The sequence below is a fragment of the Nerophis lumbriciformis genome, linkage group LG05, assembly GCF_033978685.3.
Source record: "Nerophis lumbriciformis linkage group LG05, RoL_Nlum_v2.1, whole genome shotgun sequence".
NCBI classification, from domain to species: Eukaryota; Metazoa; Chordata; class Actinopteri; order Syngnathiformes; family Syngnathidae; genus Nerophis; species Nerophis lumbriciformis.
Window position 1 is genome coordinate 45,197,612 of NC_084552.2, and position 22,505 is coordinate 45,220,116.

The following is a 22,505-nucleotide window of genomic DNA, read 5'->3' on the forward strand; positions in this document are numbered from 1 at the left end:
GAGAGCCAACATCGATAACTTTGGGAAAAATTATGATTTAGAACCTTATATTGTTGATTCTGAATATAAGGAGAATGATCTCCAAATTTTAAAGGCTCTTCAAACAAATCCAGCTTTAGTGAAAAACAAAGCATCACGTAGCAGTATTGCTAAGTGCTAAACCAGAAATACAAACTACGAAAATGATAAAAAGACACCTTACTGTACAATGTTTGCTCTTATTTCGATGACGACTGATAGGATATTCATTAGAGGTGGGAATCTTTGGCCACCTCACGATTCGATTACGATTCAGGAGTTACGATTCGATTAAAAATCGATTATTGATGCATTTTTAATTTGTGTATATTGATGCAGTTTTAAATTTGATTTGTTTCACTAAATAAGCATTTATCACTTGCAACTTTTAAAAAGGGCATTTGTAACAAGAAATTCCCATCACATTTATTAAATTCATGGAAATGTGTGCAAAACTGGAACATAAGTGCCCTACAATAAAGGAGCTGTTCGTATCTCTCGGTGAGGTGGCTCGCTGCAGACAGCCAAATTTTAAAACTGTCTGAATTACTTTATTTACAATAAGTAAATTATCTATCATTGACATTTACTAATCGATTTTTATAATCATATCCATGTCTGAATTGCAATGCATCTAAAAATCTATTTATTTCCTCCACCTCTAATGTTCATAAAATCCCGTTTGGATGAAGCATTAATCATGATGCACACGAAGGATTAACAAGGAAACGTCTCCTTGCAGACATTGTTTTCGGTTGTGTGTTTGTATGTCTCCATCTCCGGGTATGAATTGAATGTCACAGATGAACAACTTTTGGATGTATGGCTAAATCCTCCTATTATTCAGATGAGAGGCATGATTTATAATCTAGAATAATTTTGATGAGACGAGAAGCGATGATGCAGGAGCAGCAGTAAAGCAGCAGAGGCCTACTGAGCTGTGTGTTATCAATCCGCCGCTAAAAATTGTTTGTCTGCGTTAGCGCTTATAATAACATCGCTAATATTTGCTTAATATATAGGTCACGATTTGCATATAGAGTATTGATGGCGGGTTTTGGATGGTTATTTAGAGAGTTTTGTGGTCGGAATAGACAGACCCCATTGCCGGACTATTTATGTATTTATTTAATTACGACTTAGAATGCATAATAAAGGAGGCCGGATGTCAATATATTCCCATTTAGATACATGTCTTATATAAGGATTTTGAATGATAGACCGCACATCTCTGTCTTATTTTTGCATATTTCCAGTATGACTGATCTGATAGTCAGAGTGCAGAAGTGTTACTTCAGTGACCCCAATCTACGGAAATTACGAAGAGGTTTGGAGCGTAATATTCAAAATGGCTGACTGAATTTGTGGCATTTTGTGATGTTTAGACGGTATTTTCACAACTTTTGTGGATTGTATATACAATTGGAAATGGTCTAATGGATACAATAAAACACAACTAAGCAGGTACTTTAACACACACACACACACACACACACACACACACACACACACACACACACACACACACACACACACACACACACACACACACATATATATATAGCTGTGCTGCCATGTACAAGGTGTATTGCTTACATCCAAGAATCAGTTTGCAAGAAACATGCAGTCAATTTGGTGATACTATACATGCATTTATTTAACATTTTCCTGCAATAGAAGTGCTTACAAGCCGAGGCCTGTTTTGCATCACTTCTATCCTGCTGTATTCCTGCAATTTTAGTGACTTTGTAGATTATTTATTGTTTGGAGTCGTTCCAATTATTTATTTTACACGAGATTGCCGATGTCAATTGGCAATATGGAAGCTTTTGTTAATTAGATTGAAAAAAAAATTCTGTGTTACTACAATTTTCCTGACTTTGTGGACTATTGTCAGTCTTATTTGGTGTCGTTCTGATATTGAACAAAATTGCTGCTGTCAATTACTTGCAAGGGGGACAATCAGAATAAGTAAATCATGTATTCTATTCTGATGAATCACTGCAATTTCCCTGACATTGTGCACTACTTATTTGGAGTCGATTTGTAGTTGAATAAAGTTGCTGCTGTCATTAATTAATTGCAAGAGGGGTAATCATATTAATTCAATCACACAAATATATCCCATTTCCTGGAATAGAAGTGTATACGGCCCACGGCCTGTTAGCATGACTTCTATCCTGATGTATTCCTACAATTTCAGTGACTTTGTGGAACATTTGTTATTTGGAGTGAAGTACTTGCACAAGGGGAGCTTACGTTCATTAAATTCAAAACAATTGTCTGCTGTATTACTGTAATCAACCTGATTTTGTGAACTATTCTGTTTTTTTGGAGTCGTTCTGATTTTGAACAAGGTTGCTGCTGTCATCAATTACTTGCAAGGGGGACAATTACATTAATTAAATCATGCATTCTATTGTGATGAATTACTGCAATTTCCTAAGTTTGTTGACTATTTTCAGTCTTATTTGGAGTCGTTCTGAGATTGATTAAGGTTGTCGCTGTAATTAATTATTTGCAAGAGAGGAGCTTGCATGATTTAAAATGACACTTTTTTCTGCTGTAATACTGCAATTTTCCTGAGTTTGTGGACCATTTTCAGTCTCACTTTGAGTCAGATTTTTTTTTTCCTCCACAAGGTTGCACTGTTAATTACCGGGACTTGCAAGGGTGGCAATCACATTAATTAAATCACACAATGTATTCTGATGAATTCCTGAAATTTCCCTGACTTTGTGGACTACCGGTAGTCTTATTTGGAGCTATGGTACGATTGGCCTGGTGTGAGTACACCCTTAGACACACATAAGGTCTAGGTTTACACAGCAAATAGCTAATTTAGTAATTTCCGCTATCAAACAGAGATTTCATCAAATACTGTACATTTGCTTTTTGGCATCTATTCGTTTGAATATGAGTTAGCAGCATCCAAAAAAAGCAAGCTAGCCTGTGTATTTTGTGGCAGAAAAGAGTGAAAAACATGCTGATAGACAGGCCAAATAAAGCGTGCTTCAATAAACCTCCTCTCATTGACTGAAGCCAGGGAGAGCCAGGATTTACGGCTCAGTTCCTGTTCTTTGGTAGCGGCTGCCCCAAATATCAGCAAGCCCGCCCCTCTGGAATCCTTTCATGCAGCCAGCAGCGCTCGGTCCGTAACTTCTCTTTTGTATTGCACCTTTTGCCTGGAGGTATGATTACCAGACAACTGTAAAACAGCTCTTTGGGACTCTTGCAGACACCTAAACGCATGCTCAACTTAAAACAAAAAATAAAATAAAAAAGTTTAATAAGGGAACTGCACATTTTTGGGAATTTTGCCTATTGTTCACAATCATTATGATAGACATGACGAAGGTTGGGTCTTTTTCTAATGCATTCTAGATATTAAATAAATGCAATCAAAAGTCAGCTTACAGCGGAACCTATGGAAGAAAATCCAATAAATAACCATTCAAAAAGCGCCAACAATATTCCAATTACATTTCGTGATTTGAATATTAAGCAAGTATTAGTGATTTTGTTATTATAAGTGCCAACGCAGACAAACTATTTATAGCGGCACTGTGATCACAAGCTTGTGTACATTTTCAACATGATCAACTAGTGAGGTGTTTCCTCTCTTCCTTGCTCCCTGGAAGCATATTGTAGATCATAAATCATGACTCTCACCTGGATAGAAGAAGGCTGACGAGGTATTCCGACAAGTTGGTACACTTCGACAGCCGATTAGGACGCAGAAATAGCGAGGACGACACGATAAGACGCTTGAGTCCACTCCCTTTGTCTTTGTATTGATTAGGCGTCATTCTTCATCTAAATAGGAAAATATTGACATCCTAGCAGTCAGCCTCCTAATGACAGCAGACCTTGTACAGTAAGTGATGTTTCATTATGTTTGTTGGCTCTCATGAAGTCTGCAGTGAGTAATAATCAGTGATGTTGTCGAAGAAAAAAGCAAAAGTCGTGATGCATTTTTGAAATTAATGCGTCACGTATGCTTAAAATTATCAAAACATGTAAATATTAAAAGGTTATAAATAGGGGTGTGGGAAAAAATCAATTCGAATTAGAACCGCGATTCTCACGTTGTGCGATTCAGAATCGATTCTCATTTTTTTTAAATCGATTTTTTTAAATATCTTTTTTATTTAAAATTGTATTTTATTTTATTTTTTAATTAATCAATCCAACAAAACAATACACAGCAATACCATAACAATGCAATCCAATTCCAAAACCAAACCCGACCCAGCAACTCAGAACTGCAATAAACAGAGCAATTGAGAGGAGACACAAACACGACACAAAACAAACCAAAAGTAGTGAAACAAAAATGAATATTATCAACAACAGTATCAATATTAGTTACAATTTCAACATAGCAGCGATTAAAAATCCCTCATTGACATTATCATTAGACATTTATAAAAAATTTAAAAAATGAACAATAGTGTCACAGTGGCTTACACTTGCATCGCATCTCATAAGCTTGACAACACACTGTGTCCAATATTTTCACAAAGATAAAATAAGTCATATTTTTGGTTCATTTAATAGTTAAAACAAATTTACATTATTGCAATCAGTTGATAAAACATTGTCCTTTACAATTATAAAAGCTTTTTACAAAAATCTACTACTCTGCTTGCATGTCAGCAGACTGGGGTAGATCCTGCTGAAATCCTATGTATTGAATGAATAAAGAATCGTTTTGAATCGGGAAAATAATAGCTTTTGAATGGAGAATCGTGTTGAATTGAAAAAAAAAAAAATCGATTTTGAATCGAATCGTGACCCCAAGAATCGATATTGAATCGAATCGTGGGACACCCAAAGATTCACAGCCCTCGTTATAAATGTGCCTGTTACTACATTACTTATATACTAACAGCATGTATGTAAAACCTTCATGGAGGTGTTTTTCAAGGCTTTAAAGGCAGAATAGAGCCACTTCCATATGCTCCATTGTAAGCAGACTTTTGATTGTATTTATTTTATATTTAGAATGTATAAAAAAAAAAAAAACATCCATCGTCATGTCTTTCATAGTAATTGTCAACAATAGGCAACATTCCCAAAAAAGTGCAGTTTTCCTTCAAGGAGAGTCCCTGTTTTTTGTACATGTAAAAACAAACTCTTGCCTCTAAACTACACTACAAAAACACCTAGAATGTAATTCGAATAAGTCAGGATAGAGAGAAACAGCAAATGTTTACAGTCTTTATTAGTGACCATTAATTACTGGGCTCTGGAGATGCTGTCAAGCAGAAAATGACGACACTGGCTTTTATAACTCATTAATAAATCAGTCTACTGATATGTTAGAAACTACGGTATATTAATCTAGCCTCACTATAAAAATGCAGGCACACACATTTCTTGCACCTACAACAGAATACAGTATGCTTAGAGCTCATATAAGCAAAGCTACAGCAAAGAGGGCTGCCGTGGAGCATCTGAGACATACAATATTTGGGCAACGTGGAGGATGTGTGTGAGATCTGTAAGAGGTCACAGATTGGACTTGTGCACACAAGCAAGCCCCAAATGAAGCACTAGCACAGGGACGAGGGAAGTTAAAAGGGTTCATGCCAGGGGGCTAACATGTTGGACCAATCATTACGGCATCAGACTGTGGGGGGCTGGGGGTGCGCGTACGGTGGCCAACAGTAAGCCCTTTCTTTTTGGGAATTCGTTTTGAACGAGTGGCATTAGAGGCACAAACCAGAAGCTTTCTACGCGAGACAAAATCAAAAACACAAACGCCTCCAAGGAGGCGCCATTAAGTGCATTCAAACAACAACATGCTCCAGCAGCGGGTTGCCAAAAATCGCACAGGGATCATACATGGCTCCATTTGGCGGAGAAGCATTGCCATTTGGCTGTTCCCATGGCAACACAAGGTAATCATGAAACAGGAGTGGCGGCTTTATTAAGACATCTTGCCATTCACCTCAATGTAGCCTTTTGCTGCAATGAGATTCCATTGCACCTTTACATTTCTTCAGGAAATACGGTCTGCATATTGCACATAAATCACATTCAATCACTTCCCCAACAAGCTATTTATTACACCTTTTGAAGAGCACACAGTCATTACTTCCTTGATTTTAGCATCCACCACAAGTCAGTCCAAATGAGTAAATAACGTGCAGTGAATCGATGCACAAGTGAGTGCTGCGTAATTACACCGGCACATTGCGAATGAAACACTCAGGCTCAGAGAAGAAGTCTAAACTGACAAAAGGCAGACTGCAGGGGTCACAAATTCACAAAAACGGTGAATCCCTTGCACGTTTTCACCCCTGGAACTTTAGATAACCGAATGTTTAAGGCTCCAGCTCCCTTGTTGTGGTTTTATTACAGCTCATAAAACAGCGCAATGTGTATGTTGTTTTCACACGTGCTACAACTGCATTCTTCTTCTTCCAGCTTTAACTGCATAACTGCTTCCTCTGATTTAAATAACAACGCAGCCCAACGGGGATATGCAGTACACTCCCTTAGTGACGTCAACCCTCATTTGAGAGTTTAAACTATGATCAGCTGGATGAAATACACAAACATCCGTTGAGGCAATTGCAGCTTGGATGGGAGATGGCATTGAAAGCACCACATGGACTTTCTTGCAGTGAGGTCAAAGGTGAGACACAAATGAAAAGAAGCACACCTGACCTCTTTTTGGTTTTGGGAAACTTTCATGCAGGTGAAAGACAACTTTCTCCACAAAGTGCTGAATGTTGCTGTGCTCCGGTCCGCGGACAAACACCATCCAGTCGTGGGTGAAGCCTTCCACCGTGGGTTTCTTTCGGAATTGGGCACGATGGCCGAGTTCTAGTTTCACCTGAACAGCGCCCTGAGGAGACAGATTTACATTACAACATTAATGAGCTGCAAAGTTGTAGGGTTTTTACATACTAAAACAACCACCGCATAGACTGGGATACTGCTTCATACTGAGAGATGTTAATATTTGGTGCTGCAGTACAGTAGTATCCCAGTGTGATGCAATGCACCTCTAACAAAACTGCAAAATGCATATCCCTTATGTTCATTTGTGGGCTCAACGCTTGCATTGGACTGCATTAGTGTATGCAAGTGTACCCGATGGAGTGGCCACCAATTAACTTAAAAAAAACATTCCTCATCTCACCAATAAGTCAGAACTGTATATTCGTTTCCATTGAAGGAAAAGTACCGTCTGATATATTTGAGAGTTCATGTTTTATCAAGATGATGGAGCACGTACACGCTGAAGCCAGCAGCGGGCTGCTTAAATCCTTACGAAGTGGGGGTAAAGCACCGACTCCTCCAGTGTGTCAAGAGCGGAGAAACATCATGCAAACATTGGCTTGTATGCAGCATGGTGTCCCCTTTGTTTACTCACCGAGTTGGCCATCCCTGACGCCCCGCGTTGCAGCTATTTCATGAAGAATGACTTGGCAATGAGAGTGGAGGTAAGTACAGTTTGCTTATGACGGCGGACATGGTCTCTCTCCACCGAAATCAAGTCGAGACTTTCAAAGACTCGCCGGTGGTCAATACAAATCAAGCTTCCAAACACTTCCGTTATGAACCTTCAAAATAAACTAAAACCACACAATCTGGCCTTGGCTGCTTGCACATAGCGTTCTTTATATTAATAATTATCAAATTATACATTTGAAATAGAATAGTTTATATAATATTCTGTTGATATACTATTGTATTTGACGTCGCTGTGCATTACTTTTATTCTGGTATCTTCCTTTCCGTCATCTCTGTTTCTCAAGTCCTCTCCCTTGGTGGAGCAGAGATGCGCATGCGCATAATAACGAATCCGAGTATCATAGTGGATCAGCCAATGGGAGGTCAGGAGACAGGCAGCGTTTATGTTGCCTTCAAGTCCCCCCGTGGATTACGATACCCAAAAAGCAACACTTTTCTAAACCTCAAACTAAATCAAAAGCAAACACTCTATACAAATAAATTAAACATACATTGTTGGCCATTGGAGTGCACAGTACTGGTATGGATTGAAACATAATTCATTGTCATTGTATTCAGCAGAGAAATAATGCGATCCAGTATGAACTACTATCCTGTTTCACCCTCGGTGCTTTCCGTACATCAATGCCCGAAGATGATTTGTAAATAAGGTAAAGTTAAGTACACTGTCAAAAGAGTGTAAACTTTTATTTAAATTAGATGAAGAGTCTAATATGTTACTTTATGTCTTGCATGCCCCGCCTCAACTAGTTATTCCCAGGAATGTCTGAGTTTGTATTTGTGGCTGTGTAGCTATCGTAGCATGTTAGGCTAGCTACGCGGTTAGCTTGTCAGAACACGATGTTGAAATTTGCCAATTGCTAAAACAACTTGTTAGTGTAATTGCACACTACCTGAAAACGACACTCTGGCTTTTGAATGTTAGAACAAACAACGGACTTTAATTCGGCACTATTTTGTTCTAAAAAATTTGTTTTCTCCCAGAGTTGCAGTGAGCTGAATATAACAGCTGCTGGGTGTGGGCCACTGTTGCCAATATGTTGTTTTAAGACTGTTTTTGCATGGCCGTCGTCATCTAGAAGCAAAAAAAGAGAAGAGAACGATGCTGTATAAATAATAAGAGTTATGGATTTTTCCAACTGCATCTTTTAATAATTTACATGTAACCCTAGGAACTGTTAACAATTGTTAGATATTGTAAGTACAGTAATGCCATAACCACGGTACTGTGCTCTCTCGTAGTTGTTGCGTTTTCCTTTGTTTCTTGCATTGAAAAAGAGAGGACAGAAGTCAAATTCCTTGTGTGTTAAACATACTTGGCCAATAAAGCTGATTCTGAATTGCCTGTTATTCTAAGCTTCCAATTTGACCCCTGAAATTGTTATTATAGCTTAACACCCCGTGTGTGTGTGTGTGTGTGCGCGCGTGTTGCCTGCGCGCGCGTGTTGCCTGCACAGTAAAGCCTCATTGGTGACATTTGTAAAGCTGTTGGCTCAACAAGTGCTGCAGCATTGTCCTCTCTTCTATCGCTAATGCAGACCTTAGCAGTCCAGGCCGGCCGATATTGTTCAGCTATATGGAAAATATGCTGCAGAAACTCCTCGAATGCGAACTCTTAAAGGGTTTTAATGACCGTTTATAGACTTTAAATGTGAATCCAAACGCTCAGGACAGGTTTTTGATTGAGAAATAAGCTTGTAGCACATCTTACCTTCATAGATGTTCATTTTGACAATAACATGTACATAGCGTAGCTGTTCTTTGTCATGAAACTTAAAACTTTTGTGTCAGTTATTATGTAAGAAGTTGCAACCGACTTACCTGTTCTTGTCGTCCTCTAGCAGCTTTGGAAGGGAGGCCCAGTGGCCTGCGTGCTGCTGCTGGACAGTAGTGCACACTGGCTTATCAAATAGATAACGGTTGGGGGTTGGGTTGGGTTTTGGGTGGGTTCGTGTTGCCTGTGTTTCTAGTAATGCTAAACCATAATATCGGCTTACGCATGTTGCCGCTGGTGTAAATATAAATATCTTTGGCGCATGTGTGATTTGCTAAAAACAATTGGTGTTTATTTGGTAATTAATATGATCTGTCTCTCTTGTGTAGTTAAAAAAGATAAGCACTGTATTGAAAACAGCTGTCAGTATGATACAGCGCAACAATAACAAAAATAATTTTTAACAGTTAGTAATGACACTGTTGGTAACTTTAAATTGGCTTTAGATAGTCACATGCATTGTGAGGCTGCTATTCTGTTGACTTGTGAATAATTTAATGGCAAATTATGTCACCGCTGCAGGCTGAAAACTTGAACACACAGGACAGGGATCATCTTCCAAAGGCGTGGACAGTGAATACCTCCAAGTGCTGCCATCCTTGGAATCTTTTTTTGAAACGTCAGGTGGCTGCATCGGTTGCCTGTCAAGAGGGCGACACATGATATTTTTGTTTTAAATAAGAGGGAAGCACCAAGGCGACATTAAGTTCGACTTCTAATGCTGCTTTAGGAACAATGGAGGCTTTAGAAACACCTTTTGACTTCACAAGCCCTATTGTACAAGCTCAGGTGAGCTGTGGATAACTATATAGCAGCGATGATAAAAAAAAACCCATAACATTTTACTAAGAACTAAATTCATCAGCTCTCAAACTAGTTTGATTTGTTTTGTAGGCAGTGAGAAGGCTTGTTGCTGCTGTGCTCAAAGAGAAAGGTCCAAATGAACAAATCAGCCAGTCCTCCAAACAGGTGAGTTTCTTCATAACAATGTTTTTTTAACTGGGTACTGCACCTTCTTTTGGAATTTTGCCTATAATTCACAATCCTTATGAAAGACAAGAACACAAGTCTTTTTTTTTTTAATGCATTATCACTCGTGAGTAGATGTAAACAAAAGTCAGCTTACAATGTAACCAATGGGAGCCATGACATCATTGCGTTTATTCCGACAATAAAACCCAATAAATAACCATCCAAAAAGCACCCAACAATACTTCATTTACATTTCGTGACCTCAATATTAACCAAGTATTAGCAAGTTTGTTATTATAAGTGCTAACGTTAAGGACGTACATTTAGTGACGTATTGATAAGGGAGAGTTAACTGCCTTATGATGCTGCCCTGACATCATCAGCTTGTGAACTGCTTTCTCGCCTCTGAGATCATGAAAGTTTATTCTAGATCAGGGGTCCCCAAACTACGGCCCGCCAGTGTCCAAAATCTGGCCCGCGGAAAGTCCCGAGTTAAACATTTTTTGTTGTTGTTATTATTTATTTATTTTTTAATCATTATTTTTTTATTTGTCCTTTCTTGCCCATTCATCAATTCTTTTTCTACCGCTTGTTACTCTTGGGGTTTCCTAGCCGCTCAGGCAAATCATATTGTCTAAAAATGCATTTCCCCATCGATAATGTGACGTCAAGTGCATTCTCTTTCAGTCAATTAGTGCGTGAGAAAAAAAAATGGCGAAATTGTTGGGGAAACGTAAAATAGTTTCAGAGTGTAGAGTTTTGACATTTTGCAGTTTGTCTAATCTACAAAGAGACAGTGACGGTGTTTAAAGAATTTAACATTTGGCGACACTATGAAACTTGTCACGGAGGGCAGTATGTGAGCTTGCTGGGCAAAGTGAGAAGAAAAAAGTTGGATTTGCTAAACTGAATTTGCTGCCCAGCAGAGTAAAATGCAACGCCAAACACAGGCAAGCCTGTCATCTGTTCAGATCAGCGACAGGCCCCCGGCCACCTTTTTTTAACCCAATGCGGCCCCCCCGGTCAAAAAGTCTGGGGACCCCTGTTCTAGATCATAAATCATGTCTCTCACCTTGATAGTAAAATGATGTGGACATAAATTAAGAAGTTGGTACATTTTGACAGCCAATTTAGACTTGGAGACGGTGAGAAAGACACGCAAAAGAAGCTGGTTTGCACCAATCTTTTTTTGGTCAACCCTTTGCGAGGATTATGAGTTATTCTTCAGCCAAACAGTCGGCATCCCAGTGAGAACAGACTTTGTACATGAAGTGATGTTTAATTATGTTTGTAGGCTCTCATACATACCGCTATACGCTTGATAGGCAGAATAGAGCGACTCCCATGAGCCCCATTGTTCGCTGACTTTTGTTAACGGTTGTTTACTCGTCGGAATGCATAAAAAAGTGGGAAAAAACGTGTTCTTGTCTTACATAGGGATTTGCGAATTATAGGCAAAATAAAAAAAAAAAAGTGCAGTTCCTCCTTAAAGGAAAAAACAGTTATGTTGACTTTAGGCACAGTAGTGACAGATCGGTGTAAGAGTCGCGCACCACAGTAAACCCTTTCAATAATACTAAATCATCATCAGGGCTCTGCTTTGGAAACCTTGTGGAAGCAGTGCTGCAATGACAGCGCTCTGGTGCGTTCAGCCTGCTGCGACGCCGTCGTTCTGCTGGTGGACCAAGGCCACGCGGACCTGCTTTATGTCCTCAACAGCGTCCTCAACCTGCTGCCCTCTTCGAGGTAGACAACCCAGACGCCCCTTGAGACATGAACATGTTTCACAGAGCCCTCATATTTCCTTTTCGTGGTTTTGTATGTGTTTCTACGCCAATGCCAGAAATGTGCAGGGGTTAGTTCAAGTTCTTGCACGGTTGCTACAGATGCAGGCAGACCTCAGAGACAAGGATGCACAATTCAGCTGTCCTTACAGCATCAGGTCAGTCATATGCACTCTACTCCTATTTGTGCTTGTCCATGCCTTTAAGGTGACACATAAAGAGAGAAAAAAGCCTTAATACACTATTTACAAAAAGTTAGGGATATTTGACTTTTAGGTGAAATTTCAGGATGAAGCACTACAGGAGGTTCTCCGCCTATGTACAAGTTGGCGTTTAAAGTTGGAAAATTATACCTATTTCTCATTAAGTCACTCACAAAGTGTATTTAACACGCGGCCATATAAAATACAGTATCATATGAAACAGTAAAAATTAAAAGAGATTAACTAATGTTATCCTTGTTGTCTTGCACACTGAAAAGGGTGTTGCAAGCAATGTTCCCTCTAATTGTTCATGTGTCTGAGCAAACACAAAAACTCCCTGAGCATTCAGTGGATCACATGTGAGCAACATCACACGTGGCAATACCAGCAGCACACCTGTCTCAAACCAATCTTTTATAATAACACTCAAATGAGAAGAGTCATTTTCATGAGATTATTTTGTAATATTAGTGATTTGGCCCACTTGTAATGAAAATAAAATAAATCTTGTTTTTCATAAGCTATGGATTAGTATTGTACAATATGTCTGGGTGGGGGTCCTGCTTTGGAAATCATTTGTACCCCTATCAGAGATCACATTTAGTTCCCCTTAAACATCCTCATGTTGCACAATGAAATGTAAGCATAGGATGAAGTGTGTATTCCTGTAACTTTCTCTAGTAACAGCATTCCATGATTAATATAAATGAATTAACATTAATGATAAATGACAGTAGAATAAGCACACATATGACTGAGGAGTCATAGTGTAACTTTGTGTGGTGTTTGAGTTGTCCGACTTTTTGTGTGGCCATAAACGCACCAGTGGCTTAGTGCTATGCGTTGGTGACAGATGACAAGTTGATTTTGGCCTGCTTTGTACGGCAGAAAATGACTAGTTTTTCGAGATAGAAGTTTTTTACTCATGTTTTTGGTGCGGTTATGGCCGAATATAAACAGTTTTGCTCAATAAAGTGATCGATATTATTCCTGTCCTCGAAGCATCTCGATAGACGTTACAATAATTGAACGGTGTTGACGAACACCGTTAGAGCCGCTTGTTGTCACTGTCACTCAGAGTTGCATTGCAAAATTACACAGAATAAATTATGTGTTTATTTTGTTTAGAATTCAGATGGGATTTGATTTGGTGCGCGGCATATATTTGCTGTGCGCAGAGGACGCTTGAGCAGTGCGCAATTGCGCAGGCGCGCACCTTAGAGGTTGGTTGCAAGGTAGGGAAAGACAGGCTTATTGGAAGGAGAAGGTCAATAATGATGATCAATCATAATTACTGTCCATTTGAAATGAAAATATATCAATCAATCAATAGGAGCAGATGTTCAACTAGTAAAGCCCTGGGAAAGTGCAGACCTCCATCTATCTCCCAATAATGAAGAATACTTGGAAAAATATTCTGAAAAAATGTAATCACTTGTTCCTTATCTCATTTTATCAAAATCTGTCAATAACTTCTTGAGTTATGTTGCCAAAATAAATGGAGTGAACCCTCTTGACAGTAATCCACTCTTTGTCTTTATGGGTGGAGGTGGGGAAGAAGTTGAGCCTCATCAAATAAACGTGAGGTTAGGGCTGGGCGATATGGCCTGTTATTAAATATCTCGATATTTTTAGGCCATGTCACCATACACGATATATATCTCGATATTTTGCCTCAGCCTTGAATGAACACTTGATGCATATAATCACAGCAGTATGATGATTCTATGTGTCTACATTAAAACATTCTTGTTCATACTTCATTAATATATGCTTATTTTAAACTTTCATGCAGAGAGGGAAATCACAACTAAGTCAATTTACTAAAATTGTATTTATTAGACACTTATTAAGCAGTGGCACAAACATTCATGTCATTTCCAAAACAGAAAGTGCAAGATTGTCAGAGACATTTTAAAACAAGCTATAAGTGCACTTTTGTGCATGATGTCACTAAGATGTCAAATCAAAACAACACTACATTAAAGTGCACTTTTTGTACAGAACGCCACTACAATAGTTTAAAACAAATAAACTGCACTTTTGTGTATGATGTCACACAATATATTTCAATAAGTGTCACATAAAAATGAGCTGCATATCAAATAGTATATGTTCTTCGTTATGTGGTAGGTTCCTGCGGACGCTATCTCCTTATGTTGTTGACTATTTTTTTCATACGGTGTTGATCTGGAAATAGTTGCTTCAGCATTTTGTTGGTGTGGCACCGAACGGAGATGTTGACATGCAGAGTTTCAAGCACTCCTTATTCTCTATCTAGCGGGTGACTTTTCAAATGATGCTAAATTAGCAGTGCTGCTACTTTTTGTAGCAACGCTTTTGCCGCATAATTGTTCAACAGCTTCCTACTTAAAGCCAAACCACCGCCAGACGGTGGACCCATGCTGTTTTTCTTGGGAATTCATTCTTCCTTAATTTGTTACCAGATTGGCACCTTCTCTCTCTCGTATTACCACCCGCACCGCACCGTTAGCATCACAGCTAACGTTACCATGTCGCTACCTGTCTGCTCCGCGGGAGCATGTGACGTTGCACACGTGATGTATGTAAGAAGGTGCGCTTGTTTTAAGTCTCTGTGAGAAGGAGAGACAGGAAAGAGTGGGAAACGCATGCAGTGTAATGCCCGCAGCTAAAAGCAACTGCGTGAGAACGTATACTCGAATATCACGATATAGTCATTTTCTATATCGCACAGAGACAAACCCACGATATATCGAGTATATCGATATATCGCCCAGCCCTACGTGAGGTAACATAGAAATTGTCCGAATCACCTCCAAAATATAATCACTCGTTCCTTATCCCATTCTAAACATTTTCCGAAGGTTTATTTAAAATCCACTCATAACCTTTTGTATTGATAAATGGAGTGAACCCTATTGTTTGTAATTCACTCTCTTTTTCTCTGTGTGTGGAGGCGGGGACGGGGAAGCTAGCATACACACACAGAGAAGTCCAGCCTTGTATTGTAAAAGTGGGGTAACAGTAGAAATTAGGCCTGAGCAATACATCGATTTAATCGATGTAGTCAAGTTTTTTGTTGCAGACGATTTGAAAAATAAAAAAATCTATTTTTTTCTCCTCGAGGTCAGACATATTTTTTGCCCCTCAGGAGCTTCCGTAGCTTGCGCCGCCCCCCTACTTTTTCAGCGGCACACATTAAAAAAATGGCTAACGCTAACAAGAGAGAGACGTTTCTTACAAAGAAAGGAAAAGTGTTGTCAATACTTTGGTCTTGCGGCAACAGGCTTAGAACAAGTTACTGCACGGTGCAAAGTTTGTTTCAAAAAGGCAGCAGCACAACAAACTTGTTCCAGCATCTGAAACCTATGCCTCCAGCCGAGTGCGGGAAATACAACTTTTAACGAGGCGAACAATACGCAACAACAAAAAAACTACGAGCTAAAAATCACCTTACTATGGTGGAATCATTTACACCAGGTATGTATGCTGATTCCATGTATGATGAGAAAGAAACACAACGCGTAGAGCGATCACTAAAGTAGTTGCTCTGCACACCGCCAAGATACGTGAATGAAAAAGGCTGCGTTTACTTTATCCACTTACTGAAACACTATAGTCCTCTCAATGTTTTACTTCATTATTTATTTGGATGTATTGTATAATACTACTGTGAACGACTCAAGCTGTCGTCCGGGTTCTCAGGACCATCAAGGAAGGACATTGTCGCGAGCAGGGTTGACTTCTTTATTTTTCAATAAGAACCTCAGTGGACCCCGACTTAAACAAGTTGAAAAACTTATTCGGGTGTAACCATTTAGTGGTCATTTGTACGGAATATGTACTGCACTGTGCAATCTACTAATAAAAGTTTCAATCAATCAATCAAAAGTCGGTCGCTTTTCAGCTCCGCTTCTCTGCTCGCTCTTCGGCTCCAGCTCTTCAGCTGCGCGCGTTGTCGTCTTCTTTGCGCTCTCTTTCGCTCTCGCTCAGCGTCAGCTTCCCTCTGGCTCCTTCTCTTCTCTCCGCCTCTCTCCCTGATGTTTACGTCTGTCGCTCTTTTATACGGTGCGAGAGGATAATTACATTGTCTCTAGCTGCGCGCTCCACGCATCTTATAATGATTGCGGCGTCTCTCCCGGCGCGCCCCGCCTCGCTGCTCGCTCGCCGTCCACGCCTCCTCGCCGCCATCTTGGAGCGGGCTCCGGTGTGCCCTGCCTCGCTGTTGGACTGCCGGCCACGCCTCCTCGCCGCCATCTTGGAGTCAGCCCCGGCGGGGCACGCCTCGCTGTCGGTCTGCCAGCCCCGCCTCCCCACAGTCCTTCCAAGCCGGGAGTCCGACCGGCTGAGCCTACCCCCCCCCCCCCCCCCCCCCATTTTCCCTTTTTGAGGGAGCGGGAAGTGAAGACGGCCAATTCTTCCTCCATTTGTTACCAGATTGGCACCTTCTCTCTCTCGTATTACCACTCGCACCGCTTCGATTGCACCACCTGCCACAGCTAAAGTTACCTATGCCGCTACCTCTCTGCTGGGCGAGGGCGTATGACGTTGCAAGCGTGACAGTATGTAGCAAGGTGCGCTTGTTTTATCTCTCTGTGCGAAGGAGAGACAAGAAAGTGTGAAAAAAGCCTGCAGTGTAATGCCCGCAGCTAAAAGCAACTGCGTGAGAACCTATACTCGAATACTCACGAAAGTCATTTTCTACATCGCACAGAGACAAACCCATGATATATTGAGTATATTCGATATATCGCCCAGCCCTACTACATTCCTATTTACAGAAATATTTAATTCAAGAAAGATGTTTGCAGTTTACACTTTGTTGATCTCAATGTTGGGGATTGTTTATTTGCATGCAAAATATGCAATGCTACATTTTTGTTAAAATTATTCTATTCAAGCAGAAGTATTGCTTCCCAAAGGAAGCTCGTAATGTAATTCTCTGAAAATGATTCCATAAAAAGTACAATTTATATCTGGTCTAAAAAACAACATTATACGAATAAGAATTTTGCTAAGAGGAAGATGCAGTGTATGCAGTGTAATTTCAAACTGCTAGTTTTTGATTAAATTTAAAAAAAAAATTGTTTAGAATTTTCTCTGTCATTTGTATTTAATGGTTTCTTTAAAAAATAGAGAAAAAATTTGGTAGAAATCGTAAATCGAATTTTTGGTGAAAAAATTAGGGATTTTATTTTTAGGCCATAATGCCCAGGCCTATTACAAATCTGGATCACCCCCAAATCTAATCACTTGATGTGTTTGAGCTGCTGGGACAAAGCATGCAGCAAGTCTTGAGTTTTGTTTTGCATTTTAAAGGGTAACTGCACTTTTTAAAAGAAATGTTGCTTATCCTTCACAATTATTATGTAAGACATAAAGTTCTTAAAAACATCCAAACATATTTTATATACATGCTGTGAGTATATATGTAGTAATAGGCACATTTATAATAAAATGTAATATTTACATGTTTTGCTTATTTTAAGCATACATGGCCCATTCATTTAAAAAAAACGTTTGCTTTTTTCTTTGACAACGTCACTGCAGACTTCATGACAGCCAACAAACATAATAAAACATCACTTACTGTAAAGTGTCTGCTGTCACTAGGATGCCAACTGATAAAATGTTGTCATATTCCCGTTTAGATGAAAAATGAATCATAATCCTTGCAAAGAAAAGGGGGGTGGCACCAAGCGTCTTTTCTTGTCAATTTCCGGGTCTAAATTGGCTGTCAAGGTGTACCAACTTGTTGGATTACGTTCTCATCCTTCTACTGTCAAGGTGAAAGGCATGATTTATGATCTACAATATACTTCCATGAGCTCCAACATGAGAAAGCAACTCACCAGCCGATGATGTCAATATAGTCACACAGGCTAGGGATCACGACACTGCTATAAATAGTTTGTCTGTGTTAGCGCTTATAATAACAATATTACCAATACTTAAAATTCAAGTCGCGAAATGTAGATGGAGTAGTGTTGGCAATCTTTGGATGGTTAATTATTGGGTTTTATGGGTGGAAAAGAGGACCCCCATTAGTTCCATTGTAAGCTGACTTTTATTTACAAGTTAGAATGCATAAAAAAATACATCTGTCGTCTTGTCTCTCATAATGATTGTGAACAATAGGCAAAATTCCAAAATAAGTTTAGTTCTCCTTTACGATTCACTTTCCTTTTCATTGACGCACTGCCATCAGAAGAGATAAGGAAGGGAAAAAAGATAACCCAAAACAGCAAAAATTATAATGTCCTTCCTCAGTGTAGCAACATACGATTATGTATTCTTCTACTGCGCGCACAAAACTAGTTGTCTTTTTCTCCATTAATAATCATTTTTGGAAGTGTGAGGTAACCACAAAACCTTGCATAACAAGGACCGCCTGTTTATGTTTTTACTGGTGAACTTAACTTGACCCTAAACATTTGAATGCACATGTCCAATTGTTGAAAGTTTTGCTACTTTTTAGGTGCTGAACAGCAAAATTCACAACAGGTGACCTTTTTGGACATACAGTATTCCTTTCTGTTACTCTTCCAGACTATTTCACTGTTGCAACCTGCTGATGGCACTCTTTGACACACTAAGCTCAGCGGCCACTTCCCTCCGAGAACATCCTGTTTGACGCCTCATAATTTCAAGGTGCTGTTAATTCATTGTCACGCGTTACTTGGCCTCATGATGTCAAAATGTGAACAGCTTGATGAAGAGGACCACACTGTAAACCATTTCTCTGCAAATTAACAGTAAATTGCTGGCGGAGGAGAATCCTGTACATTACTGTTAATTTTGCAGTATTGGACAGTACTGTTAAATTAATTTACGGCTTATTGCTGTAATAGTAATAATAGTAAAGTACTGGCAGTAGAGATGCCAGCACTTTACAGTTATTTTACGGTATCATACTGTGTATTTACAGTTAATTACTGTTTTGTAAGATACAGTACATTTCTGTGTTTTTTCTATTTACAGTAAATTATTTGCAGTATATTGTAATTTTGTCGTTTCCCTACTGTTGACCAACTTCACGGCATAAAAAAATAGCATTTATTATATTTCAGTGGTTATGTAAATTTACAGCAACATTCTGGGGGTTACTTTAAAAGGCCACTGTTTATTGTTGACAGGCAGAACTGATATTGTGACTTAATAAAAATATGTAAAATGTTAACATTTACTGCAATCAAAATGTAAGTTTTGTAGGCTAAAGAGAAACCTATGCTAAATAATGCATAAACAATTTACAAAGGCTGTAAATCACGCAAATGTAGATTGGTCAGATCTACAGTAGTCTCGATCTGTAGTTTACTATAATTCTTTATTTTTACCATACTGTTGCCTGTGCGCTGTAGCTTCAGGTTTAACAGCCCACAATGCATTGCAAAATCCAGTACAAGACCCTATTAGATTAATAGGGTATATTACTACCAGAAATTGGTTGTAAATTAACAGCAATTGCTTACAGTGCAATTATAATTGAAGCAGGACATGTATTGGTCACATAGCAGTTGGACATGATGTGCATTTAAAAGTTGAAAAAATATCAAATTATGTTCATCTGTAAAGGTTACAGTTTATTTTTGGCACATCTGGACATTTGACCTGAAAGCAACCTCCACATCTTGTTTTCATAGCCAGTACTATTCAGTCGCTGATGTCTTTTTTGATTACACAGTCACCAGGGTCCACATTGGGGTCTAATCTGCACCCCCACCTCCTCTTCCCACACTCTGAATTTCTGCCAAGATCCCGGGGCCTCCTTAATCAGTTACAGCGCCTCATAAAAAGGCTGAGCTGCTTTGTCGTTCACGTTTCCCGTCCTTCTCTTACTTTCAACGCTGTACTTTCTTCACCCCGCGCATTCTTTCTCTCCTGCAGGTTACTCCTTTTTCTTTGTCCTCTTCAGTTTGTCTAACTGCTGTCTGCATCTGTCTGGCCGCCCTAAACCTCCCCGGTGGGAAGATGAATGTGTTTTAAAGGGTGGGGAGGATTGTGGGTTTGGGCCTGGCACTGGCACTGCTGGGTCACTGCATTAATGGAGGGTGCCCATTGTTGAGCATCTGCTAGTGTCCTGTGTAATCTGCAACAGAGACTCGGAGCCACTTGAGCCCCTTGGCATGAATTAGTTGGTCCTGATAGGGCTTTCCCCCAAATACTCATAATCCATCCGCCTGCGTAGGTACTCTGCAGTGAAATATTTATCACTAAAAGGATTTGACCTGCAGCGTCTTGAAACAAATTTAAAAAGAACCATGTCAGCTCTGAACTTATATATATATATATATATATATATATATATATATATATATATATATATATATATATATATATATATACACGGTAATATAAAATGAGTTGAGTGAAAAGCAGGACTATCTCCCACGTGATTTCCTGAGGCTGTTGAAAGGTTGGGAATGGTGTGAGAGGCTGATGGATGATGACTGAGGGGCAAATGAAGGAAGCTGAGGAGTGCGAGAGATGGTCGCTCAGATTGCTGCATGTTCCAGTTGGGCAGAGAGAGTCCAAGAGGGAGGGAAGTAAGCCAGTCGGTCTTGGACTTCCGTCCGTGTGTGAATTGATGGGACTAAAGATTAGTTAAGTGGACCTTTGGGGTAAATTGTGTGTGTTTTTAGGCGGTTGGGGGGGATTAACCTATGCACTAAACACTCCATCAATACCTCACTTTGGATTTGACCTCAGCTTTGTTCGCTTGCTTACAGAGTCAAGGGCAATGCTTGCCAACGGATGGGAAGTCGCTAAAAGATGTGGCACTTAATTATTTCCAGTCTCTTTAAACAAGAGCGTTTAAGATATAACGTGGACCACATGTTCCCTTCCCTGGTGTCTGATAGTGTTTTTTTTAAAGTTGGATCATCTTACTTTGATAAATATACACTATTCACAAATAATGTGGGTATTGTGCTTTCGGGTGAAATTTCCAGATGAGCCTGCAACACACTATAGCCTTTACAGGTGAACTTAATTTGACCGTCTTTAAACTTGTGAATGCATATGTCTAATTATTGAATGTTCCACTACTCTTTGCACAACTTGCTGTTCTCTAACAAGAAACTGAAAGGTGAAAAGGTGATTTTTCTTTTTTGTATGTGTATTTTTATTGAGATAAATCGTACACATGTTGCAGGGCTGCAAAGATAATTGATTAAATATATTAGTTTCATTATAAAAGAGATTTTTGTTTATATTCTGTTGCTTTGATTAATTGTTTAATGAGATTACATAAATAAAATTGATCAAATCTGGACTATATAAAGTGCCCAGAACTTTAAATACGCTGACATAGTTTCTGCACGGCTGCTGCAATAGAGCGCACATTAGTGGTGGTGTTTTTGCCAGCAAACAGTTATTTATTTATTTTAATGCACACATGTTAAAAGTGCAATTTTATTGTTGATGCATTTATTAGAGAAAAAGAATGAACGTCATGGCGAGCAGAACACGCATTGAGGCTATAAAGTGTGTTATATCCGATGATTCGATTAATCGAACAAGCAACTAATCAACAGATTACTCTATTCCTAAAATAATGGTAATCGAAAGCTGCAGCCCAATATACAAAAAATCAAAAATAGAAGAAAATACATACATTAACAAATGGTCACATTTTTCATGTAAAGCAAAAGAAAAACCTACAGGAGAAAATCCTGTTATAGTCGACACCCAATCACCAACAAAAGAGGATTTCTAATTCCTTAAAATAAATAAAACAAAATAAAAAGGAAAAAAATAAATGGTTCAATAAAGAAATGGGTAATTTAAGTGCAAATTGCTTGGTTTTAAATTATGTCAAGTCCCGCTCATTAAATATGCGTCGTGGTCCAGCCAGTGTCTGTTCTCACTGGGGACTGGGTGGCATTTAGGCTTTCTCAAAGAAACGTGCCCAATGCTTGCGTTGTTTTCAGCTGTATGAATCATTCACATCGCGAAAAGGATAAACATTTCTTCAGGGTTCCTCGAGAGTAAAACCAAGAAGGGCGGAAGAGTGCAAGATTTTATAAAACGATGACTAAAAAAGTAGCACGCACTCCAGTCCAAAGGAGCAGAATCAAAGAATGCACGAGTTTACAGTGATCACTTCGTTAAAAGTTTGTTTGATATATTTTTAACGTTTAGTTATTCCCATTTAAGTATTATCTTGATATTATTTGTATTTATTAAAACACATTTTTGCTACGAGTGTTTCAAAAAGAACCAACTCGATGTGTCTAAATCAGTGGTTCTTAAACTTGTTGGAGGTACCGAACCCCACCA

The 22,505-nt window shown here is 39.1% G+C and overlaps 2 protein-coding genes across 4 annotated transcripts in view; one reads left to right on the plus strand and one right to left on the minus strand.

Annotated features, from left to right (window-relative positions):
• The window catches only part of mllt3 (MLLT3 super elongation complex subunit), a 47,938-nt gene extending 38,530 nt beyond the window's left edge, over positions 1 to 9,408 (minus strand). Inside the window, exons 1-2 of one of the 2 annotated variants that reach the window (XM_061959286.2) lie at positions 9,331 to 9,408; positions 6,697 to 6,877 (exon numbers count right to left, since the gene is read on the minus strand). In XM_061959286.2, coding sequence (XP_061815270.1) covers positions 6,697 to 6,793 — 97 coding nt within the window. In that variant the 5' untranslated portion in view covers positions 6,794 to 6,877; positions 9,331 to 9,408. Of the gene's footprint in view, positions 1 to 6,696; positions 6,878 to 7,408; positions 7,553 to 9,330 lie in introns of those variants that run through there. The other variant, XM_061959285.1, reaches the window with a different exon arrangement.
• focad (focadhesin) overlaps positions 8,059 to 22,505 on the plus strand; it is a 35,928-nt gene continuing 21,481 nt past the window's right edge. Inside the window, exons 1-5 of one of the 2 annotated variants that reach the window (XM_061959283.2) lie at positions 8,059 to 8,159; positions 9,806 to 10,072; positions 10,178 to 10,252; positions 11,847 to 12,001; positions 12,099 to 12,197. In XM_061959283.2, the coding sequence (XP_061815267.1) occupies positions 10,019 to 10,072; positions 10,178 to 10,252; positions 11,847 to 12,001; positions 12,099 to 12,197 (383 nt within the window). In that variant the 5' untranslated portion in view covers positions 8,059 to 8,159; positions 9,806 to 10,018. Of the gene's footprint in view, positions 8,160 to 9,805; positions 10,073 to 10,177; positions 10,253 to 11,846; positions 12,002 to 12,098; positions 12,198 to 18,832; positions 18,876 to 22,505 lie in introns of those variants that run through there. The other variant, XM_061959284.1, reaches the window with a different exon arrangement.